The sequence below is a fragment of the Scaptodrosophila lebanonensis genome, unplaced genomic scaffold (genome assembly GCF_003285725.1).
Source record: "Scaptodrosophila lebanonensis strain 11010-0011.00,11010-0021.00 unplaced genomic scaffold, SlebRS2 tig00000001-arrow-pilon, whole genome shotgun sequence".
In the NCBI taxonomy this organism is placed as follows: Eukaryota; Metazoa; Arthropoda; class Insecta; order Diptera; family Drosophilidae; genus Scaptodrosophila; species Scaptodrosophila lebanonensis.
In genome coordinates this window covers 5143348-5170715 of record NW_022060529.1, presented here as the reverse complement: position 1 = coordinate 5170715, position 27368 = coordinate 5143348, and the positions used below count along the sequence as shown (strand labels likewise).

At 37.0% G+C, this 27368-nt stretch overlaps 1 protein-coding gene across 3 annotated transcripts; it reads right to left on the bottom strand.

Moving 5' to 3' along the window:
* Positions 1-73: 73 nt before the first annotated feature.
* On the bottom strand, positions 74-23739 carry LOC115621154 (protein kinase C, brain isozyme). 3 transcript variants are annotated; one of them, XM_030514753.1, is made up of 14 exons: positions 23253-23739; positions 16965-16996; positions 16822-16901; positions 15487-15601; positions 3348-3476; positions 2493-2649; positions 2195-2432; positions 1998-2126; positions 1757-1930; positions 1400-1491; positions 1110-1311; positions 860-1048; positions 655-795; positions 74-574 (listed from the first exon to the last, which is right to left on the bottom strand). In XM_030514753.1, the coding sequence occupies exons 1-14, from the start codon at positions 23465-23467 to the stop codon at positions 422-424; spliced, it is 2046 nt and encodes a 681-aa protein (XP_030370613.1). In that variant the 5' UTR covers positions 23468-23739; the 3' UTR covers positions 74-421. The 3 variants fall into 3 exon arrangements, with proteins under 3 accessions (XP_030370613.1, XP_030370694.1, XP_030370773.1); XM_030514834.1 differs by lacking the exon at positions 15487-15601 and adding an exon at positions 8603-8714; XM_030514913.1 differs by lacking the exons at positions 16965-16996; positions 23253-23739 and having other exon boundaries at positions 15487-15555; positions 16822-16838.
* Between the last annotated feature and the right edge of the window lie 3629 nt (positions 23740-27368).

The window sequence follows — 27368 nt, the reverse complement described above, 5'->3', positions numbered from 1 at the left end:
GTAGAGAAAAGCAGATGTTAAGTAATATTATTATTAAAATAAATTGTTTTTTATTGAATATTTTTTGGCTCATAGTTGGTTGGATCATTGTTACAATATAAATAAAACTATTTTAAACTTAATTATTATATAAACGTCGGTAAATAACATTAGACATAGGTATATAAATAAAATATAACAATAATAAATTACTTTTGTCTGTGTATTTGTATGTTTACACAGAGCATACAGACATAACAAAATTATTGCTCTCAAAGAAATTGTCTAATATTATGCTAACAAATGTCTTTTGCATTGCATAAAGCATTGAGAAATATATATTTAACAAAATATTAACATTTAATATCAACTGATGACACAACTCAATGAATTTTGGTGCTGTTGCAACTTCTTTTAGTCCCTCAACCGTCACTTCTGTCGCTTATGTGCTGAAAACGTAGTCCGTATTCATGTAAGAGAAGCCAACAAATTCCGTTTGATCCAAATTCATCATAAATACTTTATCCGTGGGCGTCAAGTCTGTTTTCTCTGATGTGAATTGCTTATCGAAATTGGACACATCCTTGCGATGTTTCTGAAAATGCACAAGCGACTCAATCAGCGAACATTTGTGCATATAAATGGACTGCCAATTAGCCTGACATGTTTACTTACGATTTTCGGCTTGAACGGTGGCTGCACTTCGCGATTCTCGATTTTCACCCAATCGATGCGGCGGAAAAATGGATGCAGACGTACATCCTCTTCACCGGAGGCGCCACAGCCCAAGCGCTTGCTGGGCTGTTTGGTCAGAAACTGAAAGAAGAGGCAGGAATTAAATTTTGGCAGAGAATATTAGTGCTCGGGATGTTCCACTCACGCCCTTGCATGCTTCCTTGGCCTCCTTGCTAAGACTCTTCGGATAGGATACATTATGATCGGTAATAGCGGCAAACAGCTCCTCCTCATCCTCGCCATCGAAGGGTGGCTGGCCCACCAGCATTTCATATAGTAGCACACCATAGGCCCACCAGTCCACGCTCTTGCCATATGGCTGGTACAATATTATCTGTGGAATGGGCATGAAAATGGCTTAGGGGTGCAACTTCAAAGACATTGTTCACACACACCTCCGGCGCGATGTAGTCCGGTGTGCCGCAAAATGTTTTTGTCGTCTTATCCCCCACAATGTTTTCCTTGCACATGCCAAAGTCGGCAATCTTCACATGTCCGTCGGCATCCAGCAGCACATTGTCCAGCTTGAGGTCTCGGTACAGAATGCCCTTGCTATGCAAAAAGAACAGCCCAGCAGCAATTTCGGCAGCATAAAAACTGTGGGTGTGACAGTGGGTAAGTGGGCAGTTGAGTGGGAAGGGCAAACTAAGTGAGCAATTAAAGTTCTCTTGTGTGCTAAACTTACACAGCGACAGGCTCCTTGAATTTCCCAAACTGTTGAATTTGAAACATCAAGTCTCCGCCATTCACATATTCCATGACAAAGAACAAGCGGTCCTGCAAAATTATAATTAAATACTTTGAATACTCTGATCCAAGCCAGCTTTGCATATTTATGGTGAAATTGTTTAATTCGCTTAATATACTCTTAGTAAATTAATAGCAATTAAAAAGAATTAAATTGAAATCAATTATATACATATTCTTAAATCGAGCTATTTCAGTTCACTGTATGTATGTACATGCTTTTAAATAATGCTATCGCTTAGTTTTACGGATTGTCGATAAGTGTAACATTTTTTGGTTTATCGAGTATACGCACCATTGTCTGAAAGCATGAGTGCAGCTGAACTAAAAACGGCGGCTTCTCGGCCAGCGCCAGGACACGTTTTTCAATCATCGTGCACTCGACGTCATCATCCTGTATAATCACATCCTTCTTGAGTATCTTAATGGCATATAATTCCTCGCTGCCCTTGCGCTCAGCCAACAAAACCTGTAATGTGGGCGACCAAGATATGGGTTCACAATTTAAAGAATACACACAAATGCACAAATATTACCTTGCCGAAAGACCCCTTGCCAAGCACTTTGATAAAATTAAAATCTGTGGCACGTATCAAGTCCTTTTTCGATTGCGATTGTGAGTTTGTATCGCTACGCATAACAAGCGGCTTCTTTTGTGAGGATTTCTGCAGTAAACGAGCATTGAGATGAATGTAAAGTCAATCGATTAGGATCATCGATTGCGGTTACTCACTGTATTTGTTCGCATTTGGCTCTTTAGCTTAAGCAAATCTTGCTGCGCGTCCGCACATGGAACATTATAGTATTCGCCCTCATCTTGTGTGAGCAACTTAAACCAACCGTTGGTGGGATTCTTGATAATCTCTGATATCCCAAAGGAAAGAGCGCCCATGAAATCATTGCGCGAGGTGCGATCCCAGTCCCATACCTCGATGAGTATGCGGCGATCTTTATCCTCCGGCTTGAGATCACTGTACGACAGGTGTAATTAACATGTTCTTGTTGTTTGGTCGTTGGTTTGTTCAACTTACTAAGTTATGGTCTCATTCCAAATGGGATTCAAGCATGCCTTAATGGTGCGCGTTTTCTTCTTCGACTGATCCTTGTCATCCGGTATGAGTTTAACTTTCACGTACGGATCGCTTAGACCATTTGGATCCATTGGTATGAGATTCCGACCCTCCTTAACTGCAACCATGCATAATAGAATGTAAACATATCGCTAAAACGCCCAACAAAATTTCTTCTTTGCTTTCAGAAAATATGCAAACGGGAGTCAAGACAACATTTACTATAAGTTCTAGAAACATTTGCATAACAAGGTCCAATTAATTAAGTGGTTTTCAAAAAAATCGTATGAAAAATACGTTTCAAAACGAATATATCATATATTCTCTTTTAACCGAATATTGCTTGGTTATATTCAGAATATCACACCATTAAAGGATTAATAATATATATGCGATTAAATATAAATGTGCCACTAGAAGGCTCCTTCTTATACCTTCAATTGTAAGCGATTCAAGAAATTACACAAGAAACGTAAGTAGTTAGAGGAAGGCAGAAACTTAAACATTTAAAGCGCGTAGCTGTTGCCTCAAACTTTTTTAACATAATATTTTTTCCCACATATTTTACAAAACAAAGTTCCCAGCGGCTTACAAAAAGTTCTTCGTGCCGTAATTGGTTAAAACTTAAGTGGCTTACATTTGTATATCTTTTGCATAGCGGCATGTCAGCAAAAGTTTTACCCAACTGCCTCAGAGCGCCCATAATATACTTAAGCCAGGCTAACTTTCTAACTGACCATGTCGAAGTGCAGTTCAATTGTTGGCGCTTAAAAGTTCAGGAGTAACCGCATTGTTTGTCGTGCTCATAATACTTACTCTGCACAGTGAGAAGATTCTCTTTGACATTTATCTCTAGGTAGATACGTCCACGACGCTCGGTGTGATCACAACCGCATAAGCTTGGCACGTTCTCCTTGCAGCGTGCATGCACATTCATGTCACATGCTAAACGACAGAACGTTAAAGTTAGCCGATATTGAAATAAAGAAAAACTTGATGGCTAGTTGTCCATGACTGGCATATAAGTTTCGGTGTGGGCTTGGTGAGAAAGTTTTTGGGAAAATTGAAAGCTGGACATACATATACTATAGAGTTGTACACGTACATAAACTCACTCACACACACACACTCAAACACACATAGACACGCACAAACACATTAAGTAGACAGACGGTACACTGCACGCATACAAAGTGAAGTTTGTTATGCTTACCTGGTAATTTTGTTGGTATTTCTGCTCACTGGACTAGGCTAATGGTAAGCTACATACTCGTATGTATTTAAATTGAACTGATGCTTACTTGATGAGTGTCACGAGATAGATGAGGGGGGAGAGAGAGGTACATACTTGTTGCACAGCTGTGCAGGGCAATGCAGCAATCAATCAGCGTGCAATCCAATAAGCTTGCCAGCAAATATAGTTCGGCGAACAATTTTTCAGCTATCCATCCACTAACACCCACTCACCTACCTCCATATGTGTATGTACTCGTAGAGTTATATTTGCTGGGCGCTTGTGATGGTTGCATGGCAATTTGTTACATGGTGCATGTTGAATGTCTCTTGCAATCATTTAGCAAACGGAAATGATGGTGCGCGCACACAAGCGTGTGTGTAAAACTGTTGCATAGTTTGAGGCGCTCATGCACACTCATGCACACGTATGTACATACTCGTACATCTGTCACCGACATAGCCGCCCTTAAAGCATTCAATTGGAAATTATTGCAAATTGAAATGTAATCAATTTTGTTTTTGCTGTCAGCACACACACAAAATCGTGCAAACTCCTATATTTGTATACGTACATACATACTCGAAACTGTGCGCAGGTATACGAGTATGCAGGTAAATACACTTATGCACAAAATTATAAATACACCAATGTAGCTTTCTTCAACTGGGCATCAATTTATGATGACATGCTTACTTACTATATGTCATCTAAACAATTGTTCCAACTGAATACTAAAAGTCTAACTACTGCCGTGATATAATATAGTAATTTTGAAATGAAATGGAAATAATTACGATCGAAAATGTCCCTATTAGCCTATTAGTGTACTTTGGATTTTGTTTGTAATTGCTACTTTTCACTTTTACATTACCTGTTTCAATTGAAATAAATGTTTTTATATGTTCAGGCCCAGGTCAAGAAATTGTTTCATACCAGAGCAAGGGTGGGGATCAGTTCTATGCGAATACAATTCCTATTTTGCAATAAATATAGTTGAGTTTTCTGGCATTACAGCGGAGTCTGAAGCCGAAAGAAGAGTTGCTTTAAAAAATGATTAATTCGTAGATTGGTTTTGGATTCCGATTTGTCTAGTATTTTGTGAAAAATACGGAGACATAACTAGGGTCATAAGTTGATTATAAATCAGTGTAGATTATAAACATTTATTGAGCCTATAAGTGCCATTTTGAAAAGTGAATAGTGCCAAAATAAAACATTTATAGTAGTATTAAGCAAATACCAGTTTGATATTTATAATTAATTCAAGGACTTGTGATATTTTTCTTTATATTTTGTAGTTGTTTAAAGTGATAGATATATATTGAATATTTCGTGAATCCTTACAATTAATCCTCACTCTGACCTTTGCTAGTATTTTGACAGAGGACCGCGCATTCGAATGTAAATGAAACGAAGTTGTTTCATAAAAAGCTTGTTATTTGCACTAATATCCACTATTATGGGTTAGTTAGTATATTCATGATTTTGAGCATAGGTGCAAATATAATGCCTGCATGTTGAGCCGAGCAGCAAACGCAATTACTGCCAGACGAAATTTGCTTTCAATGACCATAACATTCAATGTCCGATAATTCGACTGCGAGCAAATAAGTTCGATTCGCGAATGGACCAGGCTATAATAGCAACAACAATGGGAACTACAACACGAGCAGTGAGAGGCAAAGTGCGGGCATTGCATGGAAGGTTGATTTCATTATTTATCAATGTCGTTTGTGTTGGTGTATTTTCTTTTTTCGGACTGCCACCAAATTGCACGCCCATGTGTAAAATTGCTTTTGTCATTTGAGGTCCAATGCCCGAACATACTATACTGGGCGCCATTGCTGTTGCTTAACGGCCGTGGGCAGGCATCGAGCGGCTTGTTGTAAGCAAAATTGCAGTTGGCAGACACATGTGGCATGCCACCATCCGCGTGCGATATGTGTTCTCTTTTCTTTTTGGGCCTTCTTTTGCAATGCTGCTTGTTGCTTGTCGACCCTATTGTTGTTGCTGTTGCTATTACTTTTGCTGTTGCGTTATTTGCCACATGAAAAGTAATCATTTTGATGCCACCCACTCACACAAACAGACAAAAACATACATACACACACACACACACACAGACAGACACTCACAGACACGCACAGAGCGAGTTGTTGACCGGCTTTCTGAACAAACCGACAATATGAAGGCGCTACAAATAGATTGAGATGGCGAGCTTATAAGTGGTGGTTGGCTTTAAAAAATGCCTCCATTATGGCTGTTGTAGTTGGTCTGTTGTGTGTGTTTTGCATTTAATGAAAATCTGAAAGCGTTTTTGCAGCACAAAATAATGATAAAAAAGAAATGGCTTCCTTTACACTTTTTGCGTGGCATGTTTTGTGGACCACATACATACATACATAAACAAACCCATGGCATGCCAGCACGCGCTCACACAAACTCTTATACACTAGCTCAAATCAGTATTAATAAAAAATATGTGGTGTATGCCCTACATTGTGTGTCCTGTCTTTCGTAAAAAAACTTATATGTGCACAATACCTAATATATATAACTAATATTGTAGCCCTCTACACTCAATTTAACATTTGCCTTTGCTTTTGACCAATAGAAATTTATTGAATTATATGGGGCTTTGATAAAATCGGAAGAAATTATATAAATTAGGCGAGCAGAACGTTGGTTAAGTGGTGCCTTTATCATCTTAATAGCAGCTGTATGATGGGGATCACCGATTTTAATAATTAATAATTTATAATCGGAATATAAAGATAACAAAACGCAAAAATGCCAAATTTAACATACATAAATAATACGAAGAACCAATGGAGAACATAATTATTATTGTAAAAAGCGTTCTAGTGTCAAGCACGGATTAAATTGTCAAAAGCATTTTTGAATTTAAAATAAATACCGCATGCAACTAAGCCTATACAATACAAGTATGCAATATAACTTTGCCAACTAAACTAATCGAACAAAACCACAGCAAATGACAAACTGAAGAGCCAAATAACAAATACAAACAAAAACTAACCAAAAGCAACAAGCCAACGCATGAACGAGACAAACCCACAAACAAATAGCCCTGGGAATTGTTGGCTGTTTGAGTAAAACAATAGACAAATGCAATAGAATTACAAATGCCATTGAACACTGGGCTGCTATACACAAATCTGCACACAAGCTCACACATTCGCACACACACAAACATACATCTCACTTGAGCATGAACATGAGCTTAGGTGCTTGAAAATGGCGACCGCACACTTCCGGCTACGGCCATTATTCAATGCCGGTCGTTACATTTTCACTTTTCTATGTTGTTGTTTGTTTTCATAGTCATACAATTTTGTTGTTGTCATTTTTTTGTTTGTCATTTGTTTACTTGGGATGCCGTACCTGGCCAATGAAGCGTAAGTCATTTATTTATTTGGATTTTTCTGTGTCCCTCAATCAACGGCCATTGACACGACAAAGAGCTGCACTTGATATTTGGAACGATAGCATGATGACTGCTATTTGAAAAGGGCGCGACACTGGGCGGTGATACGGAAAATTTCAGTTTGCAGTAAATGCAACCGCACAAATAATAAAAAAAAATATGCGCTATCAAATCTGTTAATAAATGTCAGAAAGTTAAAATTTCAATGCAAAAGAAACTTAAATTCAAATTGATGTTTTTGACTATAATAAACGGAAGGAGTAGTCTTTGAGTAATGAGTAGATAATGTAATATAATATATAATAAATCAGAATGCAATGAAATATTTGAATGCAATCGAAATATTAACGAAATATAAGCAACAAGTAAGGGAAAGAAAATATATAATCGACGCTTACGCTTTAGTTACGAAATAAAATTCTTTTCATAGTTTTGTCATCAATATCCATAGCCACCATTGACCTCATTCGATACACCAAACGTTTCTGATTCGCTGTACCTTAATAAATAGCATACAAATTTTGTTCAAAGTTTCATTTCCAATATAAACATCTTTTTTCGATTTATTAAGAGGCTTTACCATTTTGGTTGAGATACAAAAACAAGTCAACAGGCAAATCTGAACGAATGAACAAATTAAAATGCATATGAAAAGCTGCATTTAAATGTTGGCTTCAATTTATTTCAGATATACATTTTGTATTAATGAAGTAGCTCGTTCTTTATTTTATTTAAAGTATTTGTCGCCTTTTAGTCACTTACTATAGATGCTGGTGTGGCACATTTTGTGTTTGTTTAAATTTTGTCGTGAGCATGCAAATTGAATTTGTTGTGCAAAACTGCACAAATAGAAAACTTTGCTAAAAAGAAAACTAGAAAAAAAGTGACAAGCACATGCCTGCAAGCGAATAACAACAAAAATTAACAACTTTTCAACAATGTTTAACAAACTGTAAACTCAAGTGTATGCAAACAGAGATCTGTATGCACTTGGTTGTGGTAATAGGAGGGCTGAAGCTGAACGGCACGGTGGAAGGCTGCGTTACTTGTCACAAAAGAGTGCCGTACCGTCGGCGACAACAACAAAAGCTCAAGTGCGCGTCGCTCGCCATTACATGTGCATACACAAATATATACACTCGCACACTCATACACTCACCCAGGTAAGTGTGCACTTGAAACTGAACAAAGCGCTCCTAATGCTAATTGTAAATGGCGACAATCTAAGTGCGGTGGAAAAAAAGTGGAAACATAAAAGTTCTGAGGCCTAACTAACTTTTCTTAAATGCTAGGCACACTTATGAGCACACACACACACATACACCCACACAGAGACACTTAATACACACTTACACACACAAACTCATAAAGAGTCATAGACGTTACCTCGACATTTGAGACCCTTGTGCGTGATGCCGTGCAACAGAGAGCCGCAATGATCGCAAAACATCGGCGACAGAAAGGCGACGTTGTGCCATTTGTGCGGCATTTGATGCGCCTGGGAATTGAACAGTTGGAGAAAACTGATGGAAAATTAACGCAGGTATTCTACAGATAATAATACTTTGTATATATTCTTATAGACATACGCATATTAAGTAAACGGCATAGGCAGAAGTTTAATGTAATACGTATGTAATAATGATTTTAACGCAACGTTAATTGAGTTGCAGAATGGCGCGAGACTTTGGACAAATGAAATTTGCACCAGACACCAGTAAGCAAAAAGCAGAAATATAAAGACGCCTGAATGTATATATTATGTATCTTATATATGTATGTGTAAATGGGTACATGGAAAGCAAAAATTCTGCGAATATGTAACATTGAAAGTGTGCTCCATGTGCGTGAATGTCTGTGTCAGAGAATTGGATTGTGTTTGGGCCATGGTCGGTTTGGTCTAATGTGCTGGGAGTTGCATTATAAACGTAAATTTAGTTTAGTTTGCTTGATCGCATTGAGCAAAGCAGACGTAACACATTTTAATGGGACTTTTTCTCTTCTTCCTCCCCTCCCTTCCTCGTGCATTTTCAGGGCACAACAAATGACATAAATAACCTTTTCGCTTTTTTTTTCATTTCCTTTATATTGTTGAAAGCTGTCACACAGACCTCCACACACACACACACACCCATCTACGCCCACAAAAAAGTGTGAGGCAGGCAGCCAAGCAGACAGCCCCACTAAGACTACAAACAATTGTTGTCTAATCCGTTCAAAGCTGCACACACACACACCACATATATGTGTGTACATAAGAGTTGTGCAAGGAAAGAAGAAACCAATTCAAAAATCTGTGAAACAGTCGTTCGAATTAAGCTAATTTACTCAAAATATAATCCTAAAATCCTGAAACCTTTAATTGCAATGGAGACTGCAGTAGTATTTATTTGGCAGCATAAAAGCCGTTCCTGATTATATTATAAATAATAATACTTGTTATTTTTTATCTTTCTCGTTTAGAGTAACACAAACCGTTGAATTCTGTTAATTTCTTAAGTAACCTGAGAAACAAAATTGTATTACTTCTTGTTATTCTTAATTTCGGTAATCTGTTTTGTTTTCTTCAAAAATGTATTTGCGTCAAAAAAATAGATTTATTATAATGAGGAATAACTCAATTTAAACATAGGAACTAGTTCAGAGATTCAGAAACTCATATGCACAACGCTGAGGGACATATATACGTAAAAAATGTGTGTCGACTACTGGCACGCTTCGATATAAATACACGGACACCCACACGACCCTTTTGTAGGGATATCTACTTTTTGTGTCCCACATGTGACGTTCGAAGCGCCTTTAAGGTCTTGCTCTTGGCTCTGAGCAAGGCACATACTTATTGCGGCCACTGTCACACTAATACATATTGCGCTATTTTTTCCTATTTTTTTTTTGTGATTTTGAACTTGCAGTGTCAGAGCCTTGAACTCATCAGTGAGGTCCTTTGTGTGCGTCTTAGAGTTATTTTTTTATTGCATACTTATATGCACACACGAGTGTGTATATGCGGTGGCCTTAAAGTTGGAAACAACACGAAGGGCATTTAAGCGCATTATGAAAAGGCACGAGCATCAAGTATAGTGTCTAGTAGCTACATTGCGCTCTCATTTTGGGCCATCGCAAGGTTCAACAGCTAACAGCAGTTCCCACTGCCATCTCTATTGTTGCTGCTCTGCTCTCGTTAGATAGCTATTATTAATAGGGTTGAAAATCAAACAGGAAATAGAATGCGAAAGCACAGCGACATTGAGTTTAAAGATGACTTTAAGGTCTCCCAAAGTGAAATTAAATGTTAGAGACTTGCTTATAAAAAAAAAACGATATATGTGTTGCATAGTCTGTGGCGCGCGACCAAGGTCCCAAACTTGTTGACTCTGTTCAATGCAACTCGGCACGTATTGTACTTAGTTGCCCAAGAGGCTTAGGTGAATTGCAAGTGACAGGCACTCGAAGGTTGCGCAAAAATTGTGGTTTATTGCCCAAAAAGCCTTCGCCGTGGAATAGTCCGAGAGCAAGGAAAACACAGCAATGAAAGGTGATAGGTACCATTCGTTAAAATTTGTTCGCAGAATGTTATTTAGTTGTAGCTATCCCCCACATGATAGCTGCTATTAATCTTTTAATCCTGCTGATGTGTTTTGCAAAAACTAATTTGGAAATATGTATGATACATATGTACATACGATTACAACTGAAATGTATCATTTATGTATTTCATATTTGTTGCTGTGATTAGTTAAGCGTGGGATTTATATCTCATTTTCATAGCTTGTTTTGAGGAAAATCATATTATCATATTTTGAATTATTTTCCCCCTAGTTGTTTGGCAAAACTGTACGTGCAAATGCAAAATGTATTTGCAGCAATATATTACGAAATTTGGCATTTCTGTTGTCACTTGGCCCACATAACAAATATGCCATCAGTTTGCAGCATGCTTTCATTCTTTTTTCTCATCCACATTGGATGCCATCAGCATGCATATACGAGTATGTACGAGTATATACGATATCTGTGGCATTATATCAGCAAGTTGCTTTCCTAGCCAGCAATTTCCTACTCCATTCTGGAGCTCAGTCGGTAATTTGGTTGTATAAAACGTACAACGCATAACTGCCAGCATATTAACAACTGATGCCCGATAACGCGAGCGTCCTCACAATCAGAGTATCCAAGTCTCCAGTGTGTGTAGTCGTAGTCGTACATATATACATATATGTATATATTTGTATGTACAAGTACTTGGTGTGTGAGTGTCACAGTAGCAGCATAAGAAGCATCAGTAGACAGTAGCATTTATAAATTGCCATGTCATTTATTTTGACAACACAGATAAATATGTGTGACTGGCTGGCATGGGTATGGTTATGCCTATACTTGTATGTGTTTATATGGGGGCAGATTGTGAGAAATTTAGAATTGCCAACTCACACATAATTCTAAGATTGTCATATGGGCGCACATTTATTTAAGTGGCCCAGTGGATTTTTGCTGAGTATCCTTAAAGGCACTTCAGCTAGAGTCGTAACTTCTGAGCCCTGGCGTGATATCCTCAATAGATATGAATGTGTAATTGTCAAAAGTCAAAATTGACACAATTGACACAATTGACTTGCGACAATTAGTTGCAGGTTGCACTAAGCTAATTTGCTTTTCAATTTCCGCTTCGAAATTGGTTTCTAGTGACAGGGCACACACACTGAATGGCTGGAAATGCAAATCAAATTCGCATACACGACCGTGTGTGCCCAAAAGTAGACAATCAAATGTACAAATTGGGTGAGCAAAAGGTAAATCACAATAGCAATTGACAAACGGACAGAATGGCATAAAGGACATGAGTTTGATAAAATTGTTTGGCAAACAATTGAAATGATTGTCGCCCCAAATTCTGTTAACCAACACACATATATAGTATGTACATACGTGTATCCTATATAATCACAATTGTGAGTGTATTCAGGCACTTGGAAAATAAATTACCAACAGGTGTGAAAATAAAGCATGAATTTCACACAGACATCGCATGCGGGCCTACAAGTAGAAATGCTATTGATTGGTCTTTCTATAGCTCAGTAGCGTCGACTGTCTGCAAGACCTCCTGCTCCTTTGCTCTATTTGTAATTTATTGCTAGACAAATGTGTTCCAACGCCTTGTGAAATACTCCCAGAACGAAATATATATTTGATCCGATTTATACATATATGACAGCAATGCGTGGAAATCGGAGGCGTTGCACACATCGTTACTGCAATCGAATAAAAAATTTTAAATGACAATGACGACATTTAAGCGCTTAGTTTGTATTACACAGACCCTGACTCAGTGTCTGTGTTAGCCACACTGATAGTGTAAGCTCGACCATAATTGGTGTCTAGGTGTGGAAACAGTATTAATTTTATTTTCCAAGTTTGACAAAATGCCATTTAGCTTGACTAAGTGCTTTGTTTATAACACTGTAGGATGATTTAATTTGATAAGCATTTTAAGCTTTTCTGATATAAATAGTTTAGTGCTTTAATGTTTTCTGGTGCACATTGTTGTGGTGCTGTTTTTATTTGTGAGAATCATATACATTACGCCAAACTAGGGCAACCAGTCCGCTTATTTAGGTATTAGGTTATTACTCGATTGAGTGCTGAACTCTAATTAGATTACAATTGTATAGGAATTGGAAGTAAGGCGAATTAACGTCGTGCATTTCCGAGCCGTTCACTATACTTTTATTGGCTGCTAATTCGGATTAAATCAATCGTACATAGTTAATATGTGGCGGCCTTGAATTAATTATCAACATATACCACGGAAGCTGCTATCAACATCTCATCTGAACCAGACAAAGGAAATTATATAAAATAATGCTTTCATCCATGTATAAGAGTCGTCTTTAATAGTCAGGAGCTGAAAGCTGATTATGAACTTATTGAATAAATTGAGGCTGCTCTTCCGAATAGGATCAATAAAGGCAAAATCGTCTGATCTAAAGCCTCATGAATATTATTTTCTTATACATTTTAAATGCCATGGAATTAATAGTAAAATAGTAAATAATAATAAGTATTTAGCATCAGGTGTACTGAATTTCACTTAAGTACCTTACTATGTTGAAGTATTGTGTGAAAAGACTACAAAAACGTATACATCACGTACTTATTATAAATTAGATCTGTTATGAAGTGTAACTTCAGAAGTAGGTTCTATTTCTGTGACAATGCACTTCAATGTACAAATAGTTTCATTATGTTTTAAATACTCCTACATTGAAGTATGATTTCAGGAATAAATAAGTGTACTTTTACCAATCGCCTAACTATAAAATATACTTATATTATTATGGCATCCCCTTAATTTCGCAAAATTGCGCTCGTTTCATTGAATTGAATTTTATTTCTATGTTTTATTATCATTTCCATTTGCATTTACTATTGTTGTGCAACCACACCCCCCGCAACGGTTGCTAGCAAAATAATTAATTACCATTTGACTGTGAATTCCTAGCATTTTAGTTTGGCCTAAGCACTAAAAGGCAACGTGCACATAATTTCTCTTTCGCCCGTCAAACAATTTTCAGCTTTAGGCAAACCTTATGCATCCATTGACAGAGAACAAGGAACAGGGGCGCTGAATAGCACTCAAGTCATCTTAAATTGCACGCCTAAGTGCCACAAGTATGCTGGCTTATGTGTACACACTATGTACTATATAGTACATATGTTTATAGTTGTGTGTAGGTGTGCATATGCGTGGTACTTGTGAGTTCCAAGACAAATAGACACCCTCGCACACACCGACAAACATATCTACATATGCACATTCGCACAAGTGCAGACAGAAGACAATTGTAAAATCAACATGCTGACATTTTGCATGGCATCGTTTCATTTGACTTGCACACAAACACACACACAAGTCTTGTTTACAACATTTATGCGGTTTTTGTGTTAAAAGATACATCATGGTCGTAGCACAGATATTATAAAAAGTGACTGCCTAAATAATTTCAATTAAAATATATTACAGTTTGAAGAAAAATATACCAACTTTTTTACTATGTAATGAGAATTTAATTTACTCCAAAACATATGCCTGTTGTATTTCTCCAATTGCTTACAAAGCACTCAACAATTTTGAAATAAATACATATGTTAAATTATTCGAAATACTATTTCAAATTAGCTTTTAGGAGAAGAATATGTAGTTAAAAATATGACTAAATATGTTTGTGATCATATTCAAACGAGTACACTAATAACTGGTCATAACATTTTACGATTCGAGAGATGAATACATTATCTAGGCACACCACCTAACGGGAGAGTGCATCAAATATTTGCACAAATGGATACAAACCCGGAACGCTGGGAGGACTTTAATGTTATACAAGGATTTATTATGCATGTTTTTGGGTTCTATTCAACGAGCATGTATTTATATTTTCTGTTATGGCTGCAGCAGAAAAAATCGTTTAAGGTAAATTGTTTATGTTCGAGAAGGAGGACACATACAAATTACTAACAAAAACAATATACACACATGTATACACATTTATATCATTAAATGCACACTATGCTAAGCAATCCTTGGTAGCCTTGCGTGCGCATAATTATGCAAATGAATTGTGTGGGCGGCTTAGGGGCGGGACTAGGGACAGTTTCGGTGGCAAATTCGAGACCAAGCCCGGCCCAACGCCCTTAAATAGCATAAAAAGTTATTTATTAAAAGCATCTAATGATTACAAGGTAACAAGCTCACATATACGAAGGGAAGGAGCACTGTGGGGGGGGGGGGGGGAAGCAAAAAGGAAGTACATAATATATACACACTTCTGTGCAGGTACATCAACAACACATGCCTATTTATATAAACACATTTTATTAATTAACTTTAATGCCTGTGGGCATTTGTTGTGGGTTCTGTTGGGAGTCCATATTTCATATATAGGGCCAAATTGTTTTGAAGAATTTCATTTTTATGTTCAACGCTTTCGCTCGCTTTTATACACATCTAAACACACACACATACACACACACATAAAAGGTTAAACAGTAGCCAACAAGAAATGTGAAAAAAAGTTATGTAAGGGTTTTGTTAGACTGGGAAGATAGGAAAGAAAGTAAGTAGAGATAGCCGCGGCATTGAAGCCGTTGAGCTGAGCAGCTGAGCTGGTTAGCAGCAGCCCCAGCAGCACTTAGCGATAGATTGAAAGACAGGGCGAAAGGTGGGGTAGGAGAATATCTGAAGTTGTGGGGTTTTTGCAGCACATTACCTGAGCATTTGAGACCTTGATGGTAAATGCCGTACAAGAGCGAACCACAATGGTCGCAGAACGTGGGTCCTGCGTATGTGAATGGTTCGAAATGGTGTTGAGTTTTTGGTGAGTCCTTTTTAGTTTCAGTTTTTGTTTTTTTTATATATATATTTAAAAATGCGTGAGAGCCATATTTTTGGTTGTAGTAGTAGAAGTTGTTGTTTTTTAATTGATGGTGGTAGTTGATTGGTTGTTGTAGTTGTTGTGTCGAGACGCACACGATGATCAATTTGGAAAATTTTTTGGTATTCATACAATTTTGTTTGTGAGCACATGAAAATACAATAAGTACAATAAAGTAATGAACAACGGAACACGGCACTGCGACTAAAACATATCGAAAAGTGTACATGTGTTACGTAATAGTATATGCATATGTATAAATGTGTTCTCTTTAATTTGCGATTATATGAATGAAAGCTTATTAAGCATTAGTTAAAAGATCTTAAATTCTAAGCTCTAAATCTGTTTCTATCCGTCGCAGTCATTCATGTTGCAAATGTGCATAGTTTCATGTGCGAGCTTTCCTTTTTTGGCTGAATAGTATGTTGAGTACACACCGAAAATGTGTTCTACAAAATGATTTATTTTTCTTTTGAACAGGACGTATGCCCAAGAGTCGAAGAATTTGTTAAATGCATCCGATGCGGACAGTAGGATAGTTCTTTATTAAAATTACTTTTATGGTCTAGACTCTAGAGAGGTAAATGGTTGCTGAATTATTTGCATTACAACTTTAAGGGTAATATGTAAATCCTCTGGTTGACTTTTTACGCTTCACAAACAAAGCAAGCGATTTATTTAGCAGACCGATATGCAAATCATGTCCAAAAACTTTTTGTGACTGCCGCAGAGAAAAGTTAGCAGTTGTAATCTCAGTCGCATAGAAATGTAGGCATGTATGAGCATAGAAAAAATTGAAATCTGTTGACGTTTTTTTTTAGCAAGAGCAAAAATATATCTTTATCTAAGCACGGCTCTTAGTTCGCAAAGCAAAAGTGACAGGGCAGTGGTAGCGCAGTCCGTTAAAAGCATAACCGAAAACCCAAAATGACAGTTTAATATGACAGAGCACCAAAGTAGGCAAAACAGAAAGGACAATGCGACAGACCTCTGGCATTTGCTTTGCGCCGCAAGGCATGCTACACTTTTTGGTTCCAACAACTCGCACATGAAAGATTAGTCGCACACAGAGACACACACATTTGCATTGGACATGGTGCCTTAACGTTGAAACTACTCGGTTAAAGTGGTATTGTAGGTGCGTGTATGTTAAAGTATGCGTGCACTTACGGAATCAATGCCCTTATCCTTGCCGGGGCATATGAATGTGACGTACTCATGGCAACGTTTGTGCACCACATACGAGCAAACTGCGGTCGAAGGAAGTTAGTTAGTTTAATAGCCATTCGATAGTTTGTTTTCATCTTGCATACCTTGACACTGGAATCCTTGCTTGCCAAAGCCCCTGAAAGGAGAATGAGTTAAACGAAAAGAAATTGCCATGAATTAGTAAAGAGTTGATAACAATTAGTGTTTACTCGTATCAGCTAAAATTGACTGGAATTAATTCTTAAGCAATGCAAATTAGGCAAACGTTATTATTGCTGTTGCTGCTTGTTGGCAGGCGCCCAATTAGCATAAATATTTCATTTGGGCAACAGTAATAACAAAAGCAAAAACAACAACTGTAATGTCCTACACAATATGCAAATTGTGAAGTAGAAGTATGTTTGTAGCAAGCTACTTGCAATTTTAATTTAATCAATATAATAACGCTTGACTGCATGCAAATTTACGTATATCGCACTTTTGCTATGTCCACATTAAATTCTTACACACATGTACATATTACGAGTATTGGTATTATCTGCACTTGGGCCCATATTTTGTGAGGTTTTAGTTCAGCCATAGACATGTTTACACACCCCTACATCTGTTTACGATGGCGTAGCTTATGGACTAGGCATATGCATAAGCCAAAAATGCCTTGACCACAAGCCGCTTAAAGCTTAAGCAAATCATATGCATAAGTGTATTTGCTCACATAAGCGCAAAGTGTTGCGTGAATTTTTTAGAGATTGCAGTGCACACTGGAACTCTTCTAAAGATTACACTTAAGCACAAAGTGTTGATTTAACTCAATTTATTAGAAAACTCTTTACTTCGCAATCTGCGTCATTTAAGGTATTTACAATTCTTCATTCGAGTTGTTCTTCGGATTTGTCTGAAGCAGTCCTTTATTTACAATTGATAGGTCTTGCTTCTCAGTACGAAAAGGATCAAATTACTAAAACCTTAATTAAGGCAATCAACACTTTCGCTGCTTTAAGTGTACTGTGAAACATAGTTTGTACTTTACCTATCTACCTGGCCTGCTTCACATATACTTGTATATATTTAATGTGAATATTAAAATCCTTAAATGGTCACTTAAATTTTTTTAATGTTAATAGGCAGCTTGCAGAAATGTCCGTTTACAGTAATTATTATTTTAGACTATATGCTGTTTATTTTCTAAATAATGTTGTTCACATCTCGGACCAGTGTGCAATTCCTGATATCGTGCTTGGCAGACACGACACAGCACAGCACAAATTATGCATATATATACATATATACACATTTATATTTTATGTACTTGTAGTCAATATGCATACATACGAGTGTAAACGAGTGTGCATGTGTGCGACTGAGCATAAGTATATATACACGTACATACATATCTGTGTAGGCGCAGCTTGTTTGTTTGTCGAACGTGCGGCCATTTGCGTTCTTTGCGCAAGTTTTTACTCAAATAACTTTTGCCATAAGCCAACCCACCAAGTCTGTGAGCCAATCGCTCACATATACTATACATATATACACACACACACACACACACACACATAGTCGTTTATGCATACTATATGTATGTACTCGTATGTTTGTGTTTGTCGGAGCTAATGCAGGCGATTTCATGTTTTGGCACATTGAGGTAATGTATAATTAGATAACGTTCTCGTACACCGTTCAGTCGCATTTGCCATCAATTTGCCAATTAGGTTGATGCCATTAGAAGATGTCAATTAATGGAGCTTTAAGCCAACTGACAGATATAGCAGCATTAAAATGAGCAATGTCCAGAATTGGTTGAACTGTGGCCCATTTCTTGTTCATTTAGTTTTTGCAACAGCTTTAAATTAAATTTTTAATTTGATTTCTTTTGTCTGTACTATATAGTACTGCTTGTTTGCTTGCACATGAAATGAAGTGGAAAGCAATTTTCTCGCCAGCACAAAAGCCGCATGTTGTAGCGCCTGCAGTTATGCTACGCATTTATTAAATGTATATACATTTTTACACACAATTGTGGTGGTTTATTTCGTATAGCTTTTCGTAGCTAGTGGCTGCTATGGCAGCTATCATTTGTTTGGCATGGACTTTATATTATATATTTATATTTTTTTTAATTAAGAGCACTTTTTTGCCTGCCGAAAATGAGAGTTGCAGGATACGACGAAAACAGAAATACTACAAGTATAATAGAGTTGGCTTTGCATGTTAATTAAAATCACACAAAAGTGAAATCATATTGAAATGTTTTTGAAATAAATTCAGTGAATGGCCTGAATAGTTACCTGCAATTTAATTCAACTACGCGAGTGGTTTTTCACAAATTTTGGTCTTAACATATGTATTAATAAGTTAAAATGAATTTAATCCTGGTATTTAAAAAAAAAAAACATAATATATATTTAAATCTAAAAGGGTCTAAGCAGAGCTAAGAATAGTTCGAGTAATTATGACGCATGTACATCGGTGTTATCCATGAGTCCATTGGAAAGCTGTACCAAATGCATTCGTAATGAGTTTGTTCTACTAGTTTTTAGTTGGAGTTGTAGAATTGAATATTGTTATTCCTGCAGAATAAGGGACAGAAACTAAATACAAATGTAAAATATAATTTATTTACTTATTTAATCATTGATCAATGGACGTGGCAAAACAGTAGAGATGGAGATCAGAATAATATGGCTTTTTTTTTCCTTTTTTCCACACCTATTAGTTTTGGGTGAACTCGACCCATAAGCGGGTGAAAATGTTGCACATGTAATCAAAAGCTCTGGTATGTAGAAGCGTGCCAGCTGTCCACGTTATTGTGAACTTCATACTCCAAAAAGCCACTAGTTTTTAATAGTGAGAAAATAAGACATTAAATTAGGTTAAATAAGCGCTCGAGAAATTTTTTTTAGTCACGAAAAAGTAAATCCCAAAGATGTATGTCGTTGCGGAATATTTTATTTTGTTATATAATTCTTGTAAGTTTTAATTAAAGTAACCTTATATTCGGAACATAACTTTGCAATTCAACACATTCGTGGGCAATTTATTGAGCTGTCTGTGTATTAAAAATATTGCTTTTAACTTTGCAGTCTTTATACCACAGGGACATGATAAAAATGTAGATAAAAACATCCTAAGAAAAATGGGCAGACTTCAATTGTCTCTTGACATAGTAATAAGATTAATCCATAATTTGCCGCCTGTTTTTAAAGTATTGCAATTGACATTTCTCGCTGGCTTTGAATCAGAACATTTTATTTTATTGCAAAGAAAAAACGTTTTATGTTATCACCAATTATGCATTGTCACTTGACCTTTCACCATTGCTTTCACTGCTCGCACAATTTATTTTGATGCTGCAGGTAAATAAGGTTTCTTCTTTTCGACCACTGCACAATCTTAAAATTATAATTTATTAGTAATAACTGTGTAATTAGGTATCAAGTTGAGTTGAGTTGAAAGTTTTATGAGCTTCAATTTTTGAAACAGTAATAAAAGCTAACTAATTTTTTTTGTCGACGCACATACTTTCAACATACTTGTATAAACGTATATACAAGTATTAGAGTAGCGGGCCGCAGCGCAAAATTGTTAGAAGAGGCGAGAGCAGAGAAAAAAGAGGCTTCCACTTTTGAACTGTTATGCAAATGACATGCCATAAACATGCCGAACAGGCGACAAGGTGATGGCGCTGTTGGTGTTGTTTCGAGGTGGATTGCCTGATGCAGGCTATCCTCCTCCCGCCTGCCCTTTTTTCTGGCACACTTGGCGGGCTACGTGCGTGCAACGCCTTTTGGCGCCCCACACTATTAATTAAATTCGCTGCCAAGCGCAACTGAAGTTGTTAATTAGCTGCTGTTGGCCAAAAGAGGCGTTTATGTACAATGCGACCATAGACGACGACAACAACAGTAACAACGACAACGACAACGACAACAACAGCAAAAGCAACGACTTGTGCTTGTCAGTCCTCTGGCAGCTCATGTTCAGTGCTTGTTGTTGGTATTGTCGGCTGATGTTTGTTGGCTGCTGCTGCTGCTGCTGTTGCTGACGCTTGTTGTCTGTTGTTGTCGAAGCGCGTTAATTACAGCATGTAATGATGCAGCAGCTGTGTCGGCAGACAGATATAGAAATATAGCACCTATCGTTTTCACATCGTTCCCTCGTTCGGTCTCAAGGCTCTCGTTCAGTTCGATGGTCTATAGCTGGCCCGCATTTGAAACAGCAATTAATTTAATTATTGCCCAAATGTTTGCGTTTTAATGGCAATTAGTTTGATGTTTAAGCCGCACTGATGGCACGTGGCGACTAGACTATATTACAATGATTAACTTCATTTTAAAATCAACGCCCATTTTGTGGCGCTTTATCAAATGAATGATGGCTGTAAATCCATGGGCCTATATACATTTATAAGTGGGAGTATGTGTGTGTATATTAAACGATTGTCAAGTTGAATTGACTAATTCAAGCTCATGTCAACGAATTAGTAGACTTTTGCCGTTTGTTTTAGCGTACATGACAGCTATTAAGTAAACTAATATCACTAATTTCGATTTTCAATTTAAAGCCAATTTAGTCTGCATAACTATAAATTTCAAACCGATTATGTGTGTACTCCTCTATGAGTTTATATAGACCCTTTTTAAACTCTGTTCCTAGGGAAATACGAAATTTAACAGCCTGTACACAAATGCATTATATGTGTACGCAGTTCCAGTCGCTTCATAGGGAATTGTCAACGTCGCTAGTATAATCATCTCGTAAACTATATCATTTGGTGACTCAACCAAATTTTAGTTCAAGACGAAATATGTATATGATTACGCCGAATTTGTGTATTTCAGAATTTTTCTTTTTTCCCCACTCCCCCGCTATGCCAAGAGTGTTTCAAAGTTGCTGCATGTGTAATTATAAATGGGCCGCATCTGGCAACCAGCACATATCAGATTTCTTGGACCAATGTGCGGAAAAAAGTTAAATTCAAATGAAAGTTGTGCCGAGGCAGTTGAGATGCAAAAAATTGAATATCTCGATGAATATTTATGTAGCGCTACTAATATGCAAAATATGTTCATAATCATGGTCGAACATTCATTAAATACCTACATCCACTGTAAAAATTGGAAAATTCTGATATAAATTGTTATTATTCTCTGTTAATCTTCAAATTTTACGCTTCAAACTACATCACGGCGAGTGTTGTGGTGAATATCAAAAATATGGCCAGAATAGCATAACAGAGCAAACATAATGCGTATGAAATTGATTTATAATCCGCATAGCATAAAAAGCGCAAACACTTGGGCCTTTGGGTTTATGTGGTTGTGGATGTAAATGTCGTGGTTGTGGCTGTTTTGCATACCCCCCTTAAGTGGAGGCTGAAAAGCAAAATTCTTGACTCGGGGCACGTGTTGCAAACATAAGCATTGAGATATTGAATGGGTACAGAGGGCATAACAATGGATTAAGCGAGATTTTGGTGGCTTTGCCTAAATTAAATATTTTATTTGGTTGCTATTGTTGCTGCTGTTGTTACATGTTTGATTTTGTTGTGGCCACTAACTTTTCCCTTTGTTTTCTAATTCCATTGGATATCGTGTCTTGTTTCGTTTTCAGTATTTTATTTTGTATAATTCTCATTGTCTTTCTTCTTTCTTCGCGCTTCAAACGTAGTTGATAAAAGTGGCGCACAAACAAAGCGCTCAATTATCGATTAGTCCGACTTTGCATACGACGGCCACGTTATATAGTTCAGGTCCAGGTAGACCCACAAGTGCGTCCGGGGTTTGAAAACTACATATGTAATACATGCCAACCATACATATTTTTGTAAGAGTATGTACGCGAATAGAGGTAGCAGAAACATAACTTGTCGTGAGAAGGTTGCTTACAACTAATTGCACAGGGCACGGTAGATACTACAGGGTGCGCCATCTTTTATGTCGGTATGTAGATATTGAATAACTTTGTCATTAGTGAACCGATTGACTTGAGTAGTTCAGTTCAAGAAATTGTACAGAACCAAATTAAATAAAAATATCGCATACTTGAAAATCGGTTGTTTATTTTCAAGGATATTCAATGTTTGCATACCGACATAAAAGATGGCGCACCCTGTATATATACTTGTGTATGGAACACGTCCTCAGTGGGGGGGGGGTAACTAAAAATGGCCAAGAGCAGCAACAAATGTTGACTAACCCAATTCAGAAATTGCATGTGTGATTTTAAAATTACAGCATTAGCATTGCTCACATTCTTTTTTTTTCGTTCTAATCTACATTGCAGCGGATTAAAGAGGAATGTCAAAGTACGAGTATGTCCGTGGGCGCAATTGCTTGCATAATGCATTATCTTAACAGTTAGCTGACCAATTGATGGGCCATGTCACTTACCAAATGAAATCCTTGCAATGTGAGCAGAACGTAGGCTGCTTGAAGAAGCGAGCAATAAAGCAGTGATCCTTCACATTGAAGACGTTCTTCTTCTTTAAGGCTCCCTTACGTAGGCGCGACTTCATTTTGTTCTCTCCAACATTCGTTTCGCCATCAGCTCCCCCGCTGGCAGCCGCCTGAGCCTGGTCGCCATTGTTGTCACTGCTCTCGGACATGGTTGATGTTTTTGTTGCTTAAGTTTATGTTATAGTTGTTGTTTATTAGTTGATTATTCACTTGCACCGTTTGAGTTTGTTATTGCTTAGCCGGGCGTATTTGCAAATTGAAAAAGTTGTTTATCTTTTTATTGTTGTCACTTGCTCGTTGCTTCATTTGCCTTTGCTTTTATTTTTATTCTTCATTGATGGACACAGGGACTATATTTTTTTTATAATTTTTGTTTTGTTTTTTGTTTGATTGGTGCTTGAGTTGGTTGTCTATTGATTTTTAACTGGCATGGAAATTAAATAACTTTTCGAATTATTTTTTGCTCTTCTACTATAGATGCCTTGGTTTCTTCTTGTGCTTTCTAAAGCACAAGCGAATGGGCAATCAAATCAAATTTTTGTATTGATTGAATCGTTTGCGTTTGGTTTAATGTTTGGGACTCATTCATTGATTTTGTGCTTATTCGATTGATTTTCCATTACAGGTGACATAAATGTATTTAAGAACCTATCAGTGTGAGCAATTATTAAGTTTAAAACCTATATTTTCTACAATAAATTTTTAATTGCTCAATTAGTAATATTGAAATGGCCCTCTTCATTTCAAACTTGAGCGCCAACAAATAACTAAATTAAGCAAAACCAACGACACAACAGATTATTTAATAAAAAAGTAAAAAAAAAACAAAAATAATTCCGACTCACAAATTGACAAACAAACTGAATGCTTAATTAGCATTAATTTAAATGGAGCGTCTGTTAATTACGAAAAAAGAATGAAAGAAAACAATACAAAATAAGATAGCAATATTAATAACAAAAGCAACGGCGCATTATTGCGATACAAATATTGTTGTTTTATGGCAACGTTGAGTTTAAATGTAAAAAGTCTCTGTATAAAAAATACACAACTGATTGGTAATTAATGGCATTTAAATATATTTTCTCGGCTTATGAACAATTTTTTCGTATCTTTTTGTTGTTAATGGGTAAATAAAATGAATTGCTTCAATTAATTTGTATTAATCATTCTCTGTTGGGCGCGTGGGTAAATAAAGAATTTTTAATAGTTACTGCACTTTGTATTTCGAAGAGTCGTACAAATTGAATAAAAATGATTGTATGTTTGTTTTGTTTTTTTGTTTGTATGCTTGCAATTTTTAAAAAATACTTTGCATTATTTGCCAACAGACATGTTAAGTGGTTCACTTCGAGTATTTGCAAATTCAGAAACACTTTGAACTGTTGAATAAAAATGTCAGCATATGCATGTGTAATCCTACAAAACAAACACACAGACACTCCACTATGACAATGTTTGTTTGGTTGTGGCAAGCAACAGTTACTATATAGCTGTGAACATATAAAACAAACTGTTTTACGTGCGTCTCTTGTGGAATTTTTTATTTGACTCCGCTATTTTTGCTTATTTGGTATTATTGTAGTATTTGTGTTCGGCGCGTTGAATATTTACACTTAGGGCTTGTCAAATTTGCGCTTAACATGACTTATAGTCCTGTTTATGGGCCGCCAAAATTTATGTTAGCGTTAAACACTTTTTATGGTATTAATTTTGCGCGTGTAACACTTTTCTCATTATTGCATTTTAGCGCTCTTCGTTACGTTTTATCACACGCACAAACGTACACACGCACGCATTAGCTCACAGGCACAGACACAGGCACAGTTACAGTCACACAAACACACAGACAGACGAAAGAAACACATTGAAATATTAGGTTCAGAGCCACACTGAACTGCAACCTTCCAATAGCAAAGACGTTGTGAGTGTGAAAATATTTTCACACGCTGTGAAAAGCACAAACGCGTTGCTGTCGTGGTGAGTTTCCCAGCACACATATTCAATATTATACAAGATTCTATCTTTGCTGACTGCCTTCCTGCCTGTCCTGCTTGCAATGCCACTAGCCTGCCATACACACTTGTTGTAGCCTGTTGCCTGTTGTTGGTTGGTTGCGTCGCCCCTGCCGCGTAGGGGCAAGTTAATACTGCTGCTGCTAGTGTTGTTGTTGTTGTTGTTATGTCTACCACTGCTTTTGATGGGTTAAAACGACGCTAGATTTGCTTCAGCGATAGGCACGTGCGCTTCGTTTGAGTAACCAACGCGTTATGACACGCGCTTTGTATTTTGCGTTTAGCAGTGGCGCTCTGTGAAACTTTTCGAAGCGAGCTTTTGGGCGCTGTTGTTAACATTAACAGCAGCGCTGTTATTGGATCAACTGTTAACCTGTCTGTTAACCTTAACGTGCCGTTTACGTCACGCATCGCACAGCCAATTTGCATGGCCGATTGATAAACATTGGTAAATGAGTTTTGAAATTGGCATAAACGTCAGAACAACGACAGCGACAACGACAACAAAACCAACAACATTATCACGATGTCGCTAACTGGTTTTCTGTGCATCATTGGGCGCAAGCGGCTGTTAATTTCACGCGACATTTACACAAACACAAAAATGTTGTCAAGTCTGAACAAAATTAATACAGCAAGCCTGTTTGGTTTTTATCTCGCTTTTCTGTCGTTTTTGGACAACTATCAGTCGTGCATTTTGCGGTTTGCCTTTTTGCGTCCAATTACAGTCATAAGTGCATATGACCAAATGTTTTTCTCTGGCTTTGAACTAAAGTTTCATTGAGTGTAAACACTTCACTTGTGTAGACTCGCACCCCGAACCCCAAAACCAGCCCGGATCATAGAAATGTCAACTAGCTGCAAAATCAATTAAATTGGTAACAAAATAGGCGGCAATCAACTAACCAACTGCATGCATATCTACGTGCTTATCTGTACGTTTGCATATAGTATGTATGTTGGCAAACATATACGTGCCCACCGCAACCTTCATTCTTTTCAGTTGTTTTTTAAATTTAAATTTTTTTTATTAGCGCGCAAGTGCAAAATCTGATACCAAAGTGTCACGTTTCTCATGTGGAGCGAACAGAAAGAGATCTAAACAGTTAAGTTATATACCCTTCGCCGTGTTTCAAATCGGTGGCTGGTCCTGTAAATCACTTGCAAGAAACATCTCATACACACTTTACTATTGTTAATATATATGTATCGTTGTCATGACAAATACATATACGTATATGATATTGTTTTGTAATCTGGTCGATTCCAATGAATATTCTGACTGCCTGCAGCAACTAAAAGGCTCTGTCTAAAGGTTTATCCCACTTGGTATAGGAACAGAGCAATTATTGAAGCAGACAGACAGAAAAGCAAAAAGGCAATGGACAGATGTCTCATTGAGATTTTTCAATGTGTCACAGACATTCATGCCAAACACAATATACCCTTTCAATTGATGTGGAGGGTATGGAGAGAGAAACGAAATGCATACTCGCATTTATTCATTGCGGCTAATGCAATAATTATTTATGCATTATGGCCCGTATGCAGGCAAATGGTGCGCAGTTGTCTAAAATTTTATGCACGGTCATAAACTACCGTAAACTGGGAGGTTTTCAGAACAAAAACAAAAAGAAACACTCCGACACCCACATATACTTGTACACGGGCTGTCGGGCAGTTTGTTTGTGTTTCTTGTTTAGCCTCTAATAAAAATGCCAAATATTTAAAATACATGAGACGGCACTGAGTTAGGGCTAAATGGAAGAAAAATATATTACTTTGTACACAAAAAATGCTGCTGGCCACACAATTTCGAGCAAATTATTTGGTATTTCAATTGGAATTTTTGCGTTTGCTTAACCAAATTGAATTATGTAATAAAAATCATTTCTAAGCTGTTACAATATAAAAGATATGAGAATCGGCAGCAAAACATTTTATTTTAAACATTTGATTAATGTATGTTTAGTTTTGTTTTGCAGAAATATGAAGTTTATTTTGTGCTAAAGGCCCCAATAAATTGTTTTAGTCT